At 42.5% G+C, this 14,984-nt stretch overlaps 1 protein-coding gene across 2 annotated transcripts; it reads right to left on the bottom strand.

Annotated features, from left to right (window-relative positions):
- Positions 1-7,971: 7,971 nt before the first annotated feature.
- gpr61 (G protein-coupled receptor 61) lies at positions 7,972-13,876 on the bottom strand. Of its 2 annotated transcripts, XM_080444431.1 has the most exons (3): positions 13,767-13,876; positions 13,605-13,711; positions 7,972-9,868 (listed from the first exon to the last, which is right to left on the bottom strand). In XM_080444431.1, the coding sequence occupies exon 3, from the start codon at positions 9,588-9,590 to the stop codon at positions 8,166-8,168; it is 1,425 nt and encodes a 474-aa protein (XP_080300557.1). In that variant the 5' UTR covers positions 9,591-9,868; positions 13,605-13,711; positions 13,767-13,876; the 3' UTR covers positions 7,972-8,165. The 2 variants fall into 2 exon arrangements, with proteins under 2 accessions (XP_080300557.1, XP_080300556.1); XM_080444430.1 differs by having other exon boundaries at positions 13,605-13,876.
- Between the last annotated feature and the right edge of the window lie 1,108 nt (positions 13,877-14,984).

Raw genomic sequence — 14,984 nt, 5'->3', positions numbered from 1 at the left:
TGTATTATGACAAGAAGAAAACGGCAGAGCCATTGACGAAGGATTGATGTTTCCTAGGCCCCATGGGAAATGTAGTCTCTTCAGTGGTGGAAAAAGTACTCCAATTTTTTTACTGAAGTAAAAGTATCAATACTGTGGTCACGTAGAAATACTCTGTGTTACAAGAAAAAGTCCGGTAATCTAAATTTAGATTAAAAAGTACAAAAGTATATTGGTATCAAAAGTACTTAAAGTACCAAAAGTAGAAAGTACTCTGAACTCATTATGCAGAATATTCCATTTCACAAGTTTTCAAATGTATTAAAATCGTTTGAAAATAGCAGATCTACAAGCTCACAATGTGTGGCATGGCGACGCATTGTGAGCTTGTAGACCGTCTATTTTCAAATGGCCGAAATGTATACAGAGGAGCTGAAGTAATAATCAATATCTATAAAGTAGCCTAACTAGTAACTACAGTTGAAAAGAAATGTAGTGGAGTAAAAATAGATAATATTTAGTACAAATAAGTTAAAAAAAATGGAAATACTCCACTCCAGTAAAGTAAAAGTACCTCAAAATTGTACATAAGTAAATGTACTTAGTTACTTTTCACCACCACTGAGTCTCTTCCACCATAGCCTCGATCTCCAGGCTAACGGGATACTTTTACCACCGAGTAAATTAAACCGATTAAATTAAGAGGTCGATGCCTACAACTTACTTAGTTTCCCTACAGTCTTTTTTAGCTGCCTGCCAATAACTTATAATCATAAACCATCCATACACTAGTAGTGTCTGTGAGATCAGTTCACGCCAATGATTAACATTTTTATTTCCAGACATTCGAGTTGGTCTGACTTTTTGTGTAGAGTTAGAGGCCAGCGCCCCCCGTGGTACAACTATTAAAACGTAGCTGTACTTAAAGATCAACATCATGAGGCATGCAGGCCTGAGACCAGCATTGTTGACATTCAGTATGACAGAAAAATATATGGCTTTAATGTCCATGAACTTAACCTCCTTCCACACGCGACAATAACATCAGGCTTAATGTAATGTACTGTTGACCTTTATAAAGCTGACACAGCTTCCTTGTTTCTGTACACACCTGCATGTACCATTGTCTGTCTGTGAACAGTCTGTTCTAATCCAGGAGTTCCCACACACTTTTGTCAAGGACCAAAACACAATTCAACAATTTGCAGAAAATGACATTTCTGATCAAAATATCTACTGTTGCCTACTTCTTTTATGTGTAGAGCCTAGAGGGTGATATAAATGACAGCTGGTGTGATTTTACTGTGTACCAGTTCACAGCTCATACATTCTCTTGTTGTGCTGATGTCTATAGTAAATGAAACTAGAAAAAGTGCTCCTCGGAGCACAGGTCTCCGCCAGGTCAGGTACGTTATTCTGGCCTCCTGGTGGCGCTATAATAGGCCAATGTGAAAAGGGTGCCAACCGTGCCATTTATTCTTGCATTGACACTGCATTCATGATTTGAGGCATTTTGTTCCAAAAATGTGTTTTGCTAAAGTAGACCTGCTGGTGGCGCTATAACAGGCCAATGTGAGAAGGGTGGCATTTCTTCCTCGGCCTAGTGGGAATGTGCGTGTGAAATTTCACGGAAATCCCAAGCTGTGTGTATACTTTGAGGCTTTTTGTTCAAAACGGACCAATCCTGCAAACTTTGGAAGCCAACCTTAGGCAATGAGGATGGAATATGTGAAATCGGACAGATCCGTGTTGATCACATGACTATAGTGATACTGTGTACCGATTTGCATGACGTTTGGATAAAATTTGTAGGAGTAATATAAAAAAATGGGTTTTGCCCAAATCGGCCTCCTGGTGGCGCTATAACAGGCCCATGTGAAAGATTTGGGGCAGAGGTTCTGAATTGGCATCCAGGGAGTGTGTGTGCACAGTTTCGGAGCGACCGGGCCAACGGTGCCGGAGATTAGCTGGTGACAGACGGACACACGGACACACACACGGACACACAGACGGACAGACAAGGGGTAAAACATACTCTCTCGCCATGCCTTCGGCCTGGCGGAGACAATAAAACATACTCTCTCGCCATGCCTTCGGCCTGGCGGAGACAATAAAAGTCTAACCCTAACCCTAATTATTACTGTTTTTGTTGCAGACAACTCAGTCAATTGCCCACAAACAGTACATTCACCAGTGTTAATTTAATTTAGGCTATTGACCCAGATAGAATCATACATTTAGGTCAATCTTTACACTCAGACCTAAATGAACACTAAGGATTTTGCAGTGCAGGAGGTCTCAAGACTCACTGTTCTAATTCATAACTTTCCCCCTCTTTTGCCCAAATAGCTCCAATCTCCAACTCCTCCTACTATATCCTTTGGAAATGTCATTGGCACATGTTACCAAGGCAACAGCTGATCTCGGAGAAAGCGGGACTTGGAAGTAAGTGAGATTTTCATGTGCATGGTGAGTTCACACCAGTTCCACTAAGGGAGACTTGCAGTGTATCTCTAATCACAGACAGAGATATGTTTAAGATTCTGGCATTATAGTCCAGAACACAGAAACTATATGCCTCCCATGTGACACCCCAAATTATTGTGTTTGTGAATGTGTTTTTTCTTTTCTTTCTTTCTTTCTTTCTTTCTTTCTTTCTTTCTTTCTTTCTTTCTTTCTTTTTTTCTTTTTTTCTTTCTTTCTTTCTTTCTTTCTTTCTTTCTTTCTTTCTTTCTTTCTTTCTTTCTTTTTAGACGTTTCTTGCACTTTCACCCAGGTGTCCCTATTTTGGGCATGGTGTTATAGGACATTTAAAAAATGTACAAAAATGTCACAATGTTTCACATTTGTTTCGAAAATAGCAGATCGACTAGCTCAGTAGAGCTTGTAGATCGGCTCTCGATAAAGATTTGAAGATGGAGGTGGTGTGCACTTCCTTCATGGTCCGCTCATCCGGTGGATGATGATGTGTGTACTCAGTGGTTCTCTGGAGTGAGGCAGTGGCCTGTTCTTTTATTGGGCTGTTGTAGACCATCAGAAAGGTCATGTTGTTTGAACTGTTTCCCCGAAGCTCCGGGAAGCGCCCTTCACAGCTCAACATAAAGGCTATGAGTCACTGCATCAGGTGGGCAGGAGCACAGGAGAGGGGAAGGAAACAGTGTGGAAACAGCAAGGAATCAGTGTGATGTAGGTGTTTACCTTGCTTCATGTAAGTCGCTCTGGATAAGAGCGTCTGCTAAAAAGGCCTAAATTGAAAATTAGGCCAAAGGACATAGTCTGACCAAAAGCAAGCAAAGAAAAAGGATGTTGTAAGGGTCCAACAGTTAATCGAACTAATCGATTTAATTGATTATTAAAAAATGATGTTTTTTTGTTGTGAGCTTGTCCCCTCACTATTTTTGGTCGACACTGTTGTACTACAAAGTATAAAATAAGCCATAAGTGGTTAATCAGATTAATCAATTTAGTCAATTGAAATAAAATCAATTAGCATTTCTTTTAAATATCCCCAAAAATGCTCTTCTCGATTATTCGATTAATTGATGAAGTAATCAAAATAATAATCGGTAAGAAAATAATCAATAATTGCAGTCCTAGGATGATTAGTCGCGGAAAATACCACTTCAAATGATATGTTACTGAGGGTTTTCTATTTTTCTGCAATGCCTAATGGGAGATAATGCTATTGCATACACATCCAGTTGACCATTACCATAGCCAATCTACTCTACAAGCTCATGCGTCGTGATGTTATGCGTTGTGAACTTGTAGATTAATATTTCCACTATTTTGGAAATGTTATTCGACAGTGTGAAACCTGGAGTTGTGGTTAAGGTCAGGAAAATTGGCAGGTCAGAGACCTGCAGCTTTGCTCACAAACTCCCCCTACTGACCGTCAATTGATAATGAGCCTATCAGTGGTCCCTTCTTCAAAATGTCACACCTCTTTCATCCTCTTCTTAGGGGTTCATATGACCTCTATGACTACACGCACACGCACACGCACACGCACACGCACACGCACACGCACACGCACGCACACACACACACACACACACACACACACACACACACACACACACACACACGCACGCACACACACACACACACACACACACACACACACACAGATATGCAAATGTATGTATGTGACGTGTATGTGTATGTGTATGTGTATGTGTATGTGTATGTGTATGTGTATGTGTATGTGTATGTGTATGTGTATGTGTATGTGTATGTGTATGTGTATGTGTATGTGTATGTGTATGTGTATGTATATGTGTATGTGTATGCAATACAGTACACTGTACACATACACAGTTTACACAAAGACATTCAAGGATGGTGCAAGGATCCACACATGCATGAGAAAGAAAGAAAGAGAGAGAACAGATCAATAGTTGTCTCCGTCAGGCCGAAGGCGTGGCCGAGACTATGTTTTCGCCCCTGTCTGTCCTTCCGTCCGTCCGTGCTGATATTGCTGATATTGCATCAGCAGACCCTCTGTTAGAAAATAATATAGCCTACATAAAAGAACACAGATGCTATTCCTTTAGCTGTTTCTTTAATCAATACATCTGATGGGTATCCAAATACATTTAATTTTTCAACAAAAAAACAAAACAAAAACAACCCTAATAACAACAAAAGGACAAACAATCCAAACATTATTTTCAGCATGTATACAAAAGAGATGCAAAGAAGAAAAATAACATACCAATGAATCATGTGAACAATAAGTACAGTATACTGAGATGTTAGTCTTGTTGCGTCCATTCAGAGGCTATATTTATACTCCATAGTACATGTGTCGTTTGCCAACCAGAACAGATTTTCAAGTTCCGTCATACGATGGAGTATAAATTATACTTTTCAACCTCAGAACAGTTTATTCCCCCTGCCTCACAATAAACAGATGGGAACAGAAACAAACCTTTAGTCATTAATTGGATTTGTTGGGGAAATTTGGTTGCTAAGGTAACTGAAATACAGCTGATTGGAAGGTGGTTTGATGTGTTTGCAACACAAGGGACCCGTAAAGACCCCAGATTGTGTGCACTGCTACAGTATGAATTAAATGTACATGTAGTGCCCTTGATGTGCCATGAAAAGAATCCAGACGACAAAAGAGGTATAATCTCTTAAGAATGTTCTGTCAGGAATATCATTATTAACATCATGTCAACATTAAATTCCTTTCCTTGGTTTCTCTGCACGCTGGTACAGTAAAACAGAGCAGTTTGTGTAGTTCTACTGCTCTACTTGAGCAGTAGACTTTTTCAAGTGTTGCACTCTGCAGTTGTAAAGCATTGCAGACATTGATGGATCTTATACTTCAGTGTATTTAGCAAAAAGGTAAATAGTACATTTACTGCATTTGTAGTTAGAGATACCATAGTAGCAGAGCTATCTAAGCCCTCTGAGGTACATGCTAATGGGAATGGCAGTGAATACGCCTTGTGCTCAGTGTTACACTTAATCAAATGTGTTTATTTACTTTTGTTCTAATATGCAGTAACTTTGGAGTTTTCACACTATTCCATATTTTGACACAAAAGGGTATCTTTAAAAAATATATGAGTAAATATATAATATGAGTAGCCTGATTGAAAAGCCTGATTGAAAAACAACAGCCAGCATTGAAGTAATTACAAAAGAATATTAGGAATGTCATTCCTCTCTCTTTCTCTCTCTCTCTCTCTCTCTCTGCATATATATATGTATAGTATATACACAGTATATACATATACATATACATATATATATATATATACACACACACACACACACACACACACACACACACACACACACACACACACACACACACACACACACACACACACACACACACACACACACACACACACACAGAGAGAGGTGGGCATAATAGTTTAGTATACACCGTAAAATCCTCAGTATTCATTTGTGGAAAATGGACATTTGTTCATCATTACTCAGAGATAATCACTCCAGATTTTACTGTGTATATAATATACAATATACAATATATACTATATAAAAAACGTCCATGTGTGCTTTCTGTTGAGAATCTTGTGATCATACAGACAACACCAACAGACTCATGTCTGGTATGAAAGCAGCAAACTAGCAAAGTGAAACAGATAAAGAAAAGCAGCGAGGAACAGAAGAATATAAAAAGAGTCAATGAGAGGGAAAAGATTTCAACAGAACATAATTATTTCTTATATTTTGTCATATCTGACTTGTGCAAGGTTTTTTTATTCCACCTGAGATCAGAGAAAGTACCACCGATGTCTTCCATCTGTTGCTGAATGAGGTCAAAGGCAAACCTTGCCATGTGTAAGCATCGTGACACCTGTGTTTTGTGTAGCCACAACAAGCCAGTTGTTTAGGGCTAAACACAATAGCACTCATACTGTTCTTGTGTGCAGCATTGGTTAAGGTTTACCTGTAAACAGCACTGACATCAGTGGGCAGTTTGGATTGGTCACAGTCTTCAAATGGAGCCCTGTGGGGCATTACTTCTAAACACCATTTTTACTGGCATTTTGTAACATAGTGCTGCTCATGTTTTTAACAACAAAGCATAATCCTTCACTCCTTTTTAACAGAAAACTTAAACTATGCATGAAAAATGTATGTGTAGATTTAGTTTTTAGTTTTTCTAAATTAAAGCATGGACAGCACTCCAATGAATTATTTTATTTATTGTACATGTAGCACGTTGTTATTTCCAAGCCATTTCTTATAGTAGAGGAGATGATATTTCTCTTAAGAGAAAGTGAACATCACGAGTCTACCAATGTGAGAGGATTTTACTGAGGAGGTGATAATCACGAGCCCACCAACAGATAAACATGATAACTGCTATTCCCAGAATAAGGTTAAAAATACACTGGTGTGTGAGGCTGCTCACTATAAATACCATGACCACCACTGGCTGTGCAATTATCCTTCAAAATAATCCTTCAAATTGAGAAGCAACAAAAAATTGGCTATGAATGTTTGTTCATGTTTAAGAATACATTAATTTGCATTAATTTCTTGGGTTGAATCAGGGGGAGATAAGCGAATGGAATACATACTGTACACTTCCGTGAAAACAGATACTATTTTTACCTCCCCAAATACTGGTTTACAATTACTTCCCATATGCTCTTTTTCGGTTGTTCTAGCTGTGCTGCAGCCAAAATAGGAGAGAACTCAAAAATGGATGTTTAGATAGTTTTCTCATTATCCAAATATTAGTAATAATCGCTATAATTGGCAAACTGACACACTGAATAAACCTTTGAACATTTAATAATGTACGTATAATTATTGAGTCAATTTGTGCAACTGATTGTCAAGGGATGTCTCCAAATTGTGTCTTCAGGTCTCAAAGACAAAAATTTTAGAATTCTTGGCACTAGAATAAAGATTGTCAGATGCAGTATATTGGATTGATTATCATATCTCTCCTCTGTGTGGTATAAAAAAGAAAATAACAGAACAGAACCTGATATCAGTTTAAAAGAGACTGTGATTCAGTATAGAATGGCAAAGTAATGGTGTGGTTGCATTGTATCAAAATGGACATGGCAACAATGATCTCTCCAAGTCCCACCTCCTACGAAGAACCCACGTTTTAGTGAAATGCATATACTGCTCAAAGGGGCATTTCACTGATAATACATTTGAATATATAATGTTGAGTGGGAGTGACTCCATCGGAGGGATTTTGATTACAGTCTTGGCTTCACGGCTTAGACATATTTGCTTTGTGTTTCATTGTTTATTTGAATTCTTTAAATAAAAACACCTTTGTACATTTGAAAATAAATTAGTACTGTATGCGCAACTTGAAAGCAAAACATTTTCATAACCTTTCTTTGTCTAAGCTATAAGCTTGGCTCTTGTCCATGCTATTTTCCCTCTCACACATTATTTCATCAATCTGCAAACAGACCAGACAGATTCAGTGTGCCTCATGTGATAGGTGATAATCATAAATTGCAAAAAAAAAAATCAGTGAAATGCCCCTTTACCTTTAATTCTTGAAATGAAGATACTCTGTTTTGCAGTTCATTGGATTAGTCTTAGTATGTACATGTGCTGTGTTCATCATTCAACACATTTTGGAAATCAGGAGAGAGAAAACGAATAGCATCAATTGCATTACTAGACATGATAATAGACTATCTACAGCGCGCCGGAGGCAGCTACAGATCAGGTGCAGTCCTGCAGTGGGTCTCTGATAAGTTCAGCTCATTGTTCAGCTGCTGATGCTCTATAAACTCTGAGGTCTCCTCAAGGATCTGTCCTGGGATGTGGTAGCCAGCTGGTACGTTCTGCTGAGCAGCAGAGTCCTGAGGGCCATCGTCTTCTTGCTGTTCTGGGCTAGCCCTGCTGTGAGAGTTACAGGGCTCCAGATTGCACCCAGTGCCCTGAAGAAACTGTAGAAAATTCTCCTCTATAGATGCCTCGCGGCTTGGCAGCTGCTCCCCTTCACCAGGGCCGGCGCGCTTAAAGAGGCAAGCCAGGTGACGGCCCAGCTCCTCTCGGATCTGCCTATTTAGGCAGCCGTAGAAGAAGGGGTTGGAGGTGAAGCAGAAATAGCCAATCCATGTGACCACATCCTCCAGCTGGTCCAGGGAGTCAGGAGAGGTAGACGACACCAGGGCTGAGTAGAGATGGAAGGAGAAATATGGAAGCCAACAGCAGAGGAACTGGCCCCCCACCGCCACAAGGACCACAGCAGCCTTCCCCCCGCTGAAGGTCCTTTGAGGGGTGGAGCGAGCCCCAGCCCCACCCAGGCTGGCTGCCATGGTGGAGTGGCTGCTGAGGGACTCGGAGCGCTGGCGCGGGGTGTCCATCCAGGTGGGCATGGGGCCATGATGCATGGCCGCCACACGGGCCACCTTGAACATGTTGCAGTAAACCACCAGAATTATCAGCACAGGGCACAGAAAGTAGATACAGGTGAAGAAGATCATGAACAACAAACGTGTGATCCCACCACCAGCCCAGTGCAGGGAACAGTGCCTCCGGCTGGGACCCAGGACTGGAGGCATCCCTGGCTCTTGGTCCCCTTGTAGAAGCCATCCCAGCAGAGGCAGGGCTGACATGATGACAGCCTTGATCCAGATCCCCACCAGCACCATCACCACCACCCCCACAGTCATCTTGACCTCGTGGCGCATGGGGTGGACGATATAGTAGTAACGCTCCACATTGATGGCAGAGATGGAAAGGATGGCGGCACTGATCAGACACACGCTCAGGCAGAGGTAGCTCCGGCAGAGCGTGTCGTCCGCCAGCACGTGGTCCGGCAGCATCCCTAGCGGCATCAACACCAGCGCCGCCAGCAGGTCAACCAGGCACAGGTGGAACACAAAGGCGAACTTGCGCAGCTGCGGCGTCTTGGTGATGACCGCCATCACGGCCAAGTTGCCTACCACCGCCAGCACGTCCATGATGAGCATGGCACACAGTGCCAATGTCTGCGTCACGTCGACCCCGCCGCCTCCTCCGCCGCCAGGCCGCGTTACGTTCGAGGCATTGGGGTACAGTAAGGCGGGAAGCCAGGGGAGGGAGCCTGCATGAGAGGTGTTCCAGGGGGGGCTTGGTGTGGGAGTAGGCTCCATGAGAGGATGGGATGAGAGGGAGAGAGGCCGTTGACATTCACAGGCCCATCACCCATCCTCCCCTGCCGTGAGGGGGTCACAGACAGACTCAGGCTGAGCTGTCGGTCATAGCATCTGGAGCAGTACAGACCATGGCACAAATGTCTGTCTGATGGAGTGGCTTCAACCCCCTTCTGAAAAGCCCTGGGAGGCTTCACTCAATTCCTTGAATTTTATCTGGCTAATCCCAGCAAAGACATCGTCCAACCACCAGTGATGTCTTCAGATGGGCATGTGATCTGAAACACAGAACATTCCAGTTAAAACATTAAGTATTATTGAAGATTCACAGAGGTCATTGTTTAGATCATACAGTATCTGCATGCACAGTACAGTACTGTATGTGGTGTGGCACACTTTTCTGAAATCGTCTATTAATGGGTTTGTCAAAGTTTGGTGCAGAACTAACAGCTGGACCATGGAAAGGTTTCAAATGGAACTCCATTTTATTGTGAAGCAGTTATCATATCCTATATCAAAATTGACTGGTGGGCTGGCAAGCGGGCCGGCGGGCGAACCCCGGCCACGTCACTCTGACGCCAATCAAGGCATGTACAATGCAAGGCATGTACACCCACAACCACCCAGACTATAATATGGGGCATCACACTCAGACATAACCATAAACAAACCCGATACGCCCATATATAAGCAGGACCACGGCCACGTCACTCTGACTCAGACATAACCATAAACAAACCTGATACGCCCATATATAGGCAGGACCACGGCCACGTCACTCTGACTCAGACATAACCATAAACAAACCCGATACGCCCATATATAGGCAAGTCACTATGACACGGTGCCCGCCACTGAGTCGCTCGGATATGCGGTTGTCCAGAACCGCCGATCCGACCAATATGTCCATATATAGACATATATGGATATCCAGTTGTCCAGAACCGCCAATCCAACGAATATGCCCATATATGGGCGTGCCAACATACAGGGTATGGGCATATAGTAATGACATCAGGGATCTCCATATATGGGCATAAAGGGGACACAGGAAGACAGACAGATACAGAGGACAGACAGGTACATATGGGACAGACAGGTACTCTGACAAACCCTCGACATGACTCAAACATATCGGTCGGATCGGCAGTGCGATGTACGTGTGAGGGCCGCATAGCGCCCCGAACCTCTAGTTAGTTCAAATTGTTAGAAACCGTTTGTATGCCCTAAAAACACTGAAGGCTTGCAGGTTGGTAGTAGCAGGGCTAATTGATTTCTAATTGATTTCTGTCTACATTATATGCCTGCAAATTCAGCTTTTACTTACTGTAGGGTAAAAAATCACACCCAGTGTGAAGTGGGCGGTGTCTTGCTAGCTAATCACAATATTCACTTAAAAAAAAACATAAATGTGTTTTTTTAAAAATAATACTTAATGTTTTAACTGGAATGTTCTGTGTTTCAGATCACATGCCCATCTGAAGACAACACTGGTGGTTGGACGATGTCCATAAATGTGTTTTTTTAAAGTGCATAGTCCTATTTATAGGGCTATGCACATGTGTCATGTTTCACTAGCCAATCACAGTCCTGAATAGACTGTGATTGGCCAATCACGGTGCAGGGTTAGGGGGGTACACTGGTGGCCAATCACAGCGCAGGATTGGGGGGTGCAAATATCCAAACCTCACATATAGGGGCGGTTTCACCGCCCAAAAATAAATGTTGATGACTAAACTGAATTATGAATGGCGGATCTGCAATAAATACATTATTTTCCTGTCTTACTTCTCATCTCACTTATAATAACTACATACAGCCCTTTACTGTACAACATTCTATTATACCCATTCCAGGTATGCTCATTTGAAAATATGTATATCACTCTTAACCCTGATTAATGATGGATTGAGTATAAGTTAAGCATTATGATGACAATAAAGTCACAGACTTCTTGTACAGTGCATTCACTTCCAGCTCAGAATTTGCTACAGTACTGTACATACATCACTGACATCTGCATCTTCAGATGCATAATTTCAGGGACAACCAGACCCCCAGGGAAAGGCTAAAAGCACGAAGTGGACCATATGTCCCCTTCACACAGTAAGGAAGCAGACTTGACAAGGAAAATAAACTATGAAACCCAGCATTACTCAGCTCCCTGTGTGGAGTGAAGATGATAAAAGATAAGTGAAACATTTAGCATTCCAGCTCCATCATGAGGAAGACAAAATGTCATACTGTTTACTTATTACTTGTACTGATCCCTATCTAGCAAGAGGCAAATTGAACACAGAAAGAAAGTGGGTCATGCCGTGGCTTGTAATTCCATATATATCCAAATATACACTCCTGTTTAATGCAATAAGAATGTTTACATCCTTTTGAATATAAGTCACTGTATGTTCACAAGCTGATTGAACAGCTAAGAAAAACAGGCAATTGCTAGGTTGTTGTGGTGAAATGGTGGAGCACACTGCAAAATCCTGAGTTAATTTAACTCAGATAGAGCAGTGAATAGTTAAATGGACCCCTACGGATTGGGTTTATTTGGTTCCATTTGTACAATCTCTGAGTTAAATCAACACTCTCAGGATTTTACTTTGTAGGACACTGCTAGAGAGGAGGGGAGTAAAATGTGTCCCTGGGACCAGCGGTGTAATTGGGAGGCCCCGTGCTGTGTTTACTGTCACAACCTCACCTGGAAGCAACCCCACACACTGCCAAAGCCACGGAGCCAGCACTAAGGCCCTTGGTACATTTCCATACACTATACACACCTGCATGCACAAGTTTTCCATTTCACGAGTGTGACGGCATGATACATCACTGCGAGGTGCCTGTTCTTTTCCTGACAGTTGTGTACAGCCACTGAGCACATGTGGTAGATATATGCAAGATTAAGCAAGCAGCCTTTGTGAAAAAGGTCAAAGGGTTGGAGTAACCCTCAACCCAATAAACAAACCAGATGCTTTGGCTATACAGTTTGCATACAATGGCAGAGCAACTCCCCAGAGGCTTATTCCAATCAGTATTGATCGTTGTTGCTCTCTGGTGTCCAGGGTATCCCTCCCGAGCAGTTTGCGAGTGACCATCATGCAACAGTCACCTACTCAAAGGAACGCCAGAAGTGAAATACTCATTTCAAAAGAAACACATGATCAGCGTTATACGCATCCCCTTGAGTGATGTGGTCCATTCTCCCTATCAAAGGATCCTTTATTTTACACTGTTAAAATGACGCATGTGAAAATTAGCACACAAAAAAATAATTTAATTACAGAATGGCAAATACAGTGAGTGTGGTTAGCCCAATCCATTATCTTGTTTTCTTCAGCTCAGAGAAATAAAAATAATAAAATGAGGCGATAGGCCTACGGTGTGCTTCACACATAAAAACAACTAACTAACTTACAATAACTAAAAAGTACATTCAAAGCAGTCGCACATTATCTCGATGTCCACAAGCTCCAAACATTTTTCAACAAAGCATAAAGATTACGGTAGAATACTGGTGGCTGCCAATTGTAAACCATATGACCCTATCATATGCACATGACTCAGTGTTTACTGCCAGGACAAAACTAGCCTGTTGTTCAACTGACCCTGTTTCATTATGGTGCACCTTCACTCTCCGGCAGCCCATGAATAGAATAGTTCATGTAAACAGTATATGGTGCGCAATGGACAAAGCGATGTATACAGCATGGTGTCAGTCTCAGTCGAATCAACACCATCAGCAAATGTGAGGAATCATAATCTAGTTCTATATGCCTTTCACGTGGACAGACCAGGAGGACGTTATGGGATGCTATGAAAACACTAGTTTGTAATCTCATCCCCCTCATTCAGATTGCACCCATATCTCACTCCCGGCTCCCTGTGTCCCTCAGTGTCCCATCTTCTCATCGCAACATCCTGACGTCCTCCTTACTAACGTGCCTCCATAGATTGGCGTGTATTGAGTATGTCAAGTGGAGCAGATGTGGTAATATTAAGCAGATGACATACCTCAGTCAGTAGAGGGTTCCTGCTTCCTCCTGCCCAGGTTCACAGTCTGCTCAAGGAAGTGGACCTGTTTTGCTCTCTACCACACGCAACACACACACACACATACACTCACACTCACACACGCACACGCACACACACACACACACACACACACACACACACACACACACACACACACACACACACACACACACACACACACACACACGCACCACGTCAGAGAGAGGGGGAGAGAGGAGAGGGGCACTCCTGTGTCTCCACCTCACCTGGTCCTTTCATCTCTTCATCATCCCCCCCCCCCCGCCTCTCTTCCCTACACTGACCAACCCCCCCCCCCCCCCCACCCATCTCCACAAATGCACAACACACACACACACACACACACCTCCCTCTCATCCGGCCAGGTCTCCGATGCAGGTGGCGCAGGCTGAGCTGGAGCAACACACACGGACCAAACAAAAAAGAGGAAGAGGGCTCCTGTCTTCCAGCCTCTGATGCACAAAAGATTTATACACACATGTACTCTTCCTCTCTCTCTCTCTCTCTCTCTCTCTCTCTCTCTCTCACACACAAACACACACACACACACACACACACACACACACACACACACACACACACACACACACACACACACACACACACACACACACACACACACACACGCACACGTGTGCTGGCTCCAGCACGCGCTCAGGGCAACTGCAGAGCAGCGCAGAGCAGACAGGCAGGCGGCGGACAGGCAGACAGCATCCAGGCTCAATCTCTCTACTGGGTCCTAGTGTCTCACTATCTTTGGATGCCTAGCCCTAGTGGAAGAATGGCTGATGGATTCTGCCTCTCTTACATCTTCTCTTTCTGTCTCTGGTTCTGCTCCCCCCCCTTAGTGTAGGTCACACCAGGTCTCACTAACAGGTGCAAAAATAAACAATTGGGAGAGAAAATCACCTTTCTAATCTTGGACTCAATGTGTGTAAATCTCTCTCTATCTCCTTATCTTGGGCTTGCAAAGATCTCCCCTGCCTGCATAATCCTTGCAATAGGCTTCTCACAAGGTTGGATTATTGATTTTCTGAGAGGAAAGGAACCCTAATGGTTAATGTTAATGAACTGTGATTAACATCTACAGAAAAGAAAACAACAACAAAGCGCATACGTTTCACATGCATTTGTTCCTGCTTAAGGAATTTGAGTATGTTTACAACCCAGTGGACACTATAATTTCCAAAACACCATTCAATTATTTTAAAAAGAAGTACCTAAATAACATCAATCAATATCTTCAAAATGTATAAGTTCCAGTTCATAATGGTTTAAAAAAGTAGTAACAACAAAAGTGATACGAGCAGGTGTCACTTTTTTCGAATGCCATATTTTGCC

The sequence above is a fragment of the Gymnoscopelus braueri genome, assembly GCF_963280865.1.
Source record: "Gymnoscopelus braueri genome assembly, chromosome: 12".
NCBI lineage: Eukaryota > Metazoa > Chordata > Actinopteri > Myctophiformes > Myctophidae > Gymnoscopelus > Gymnoscopelus braueri.
The sequence above is the reverse complement of the archived record's forward strand: the minus strand, read 5'-3'. Positions and strand labels throughout refer to the sequence as shown.

Coding starts and splice junctions, on each gene's coding strand:
- gpr61 (XM_080444430.1), bottom strand. CDS start 9,590: ATGGAGCCTACTCCCACACCAAGCCCCCCCTGGAACACCTCTCATGCA.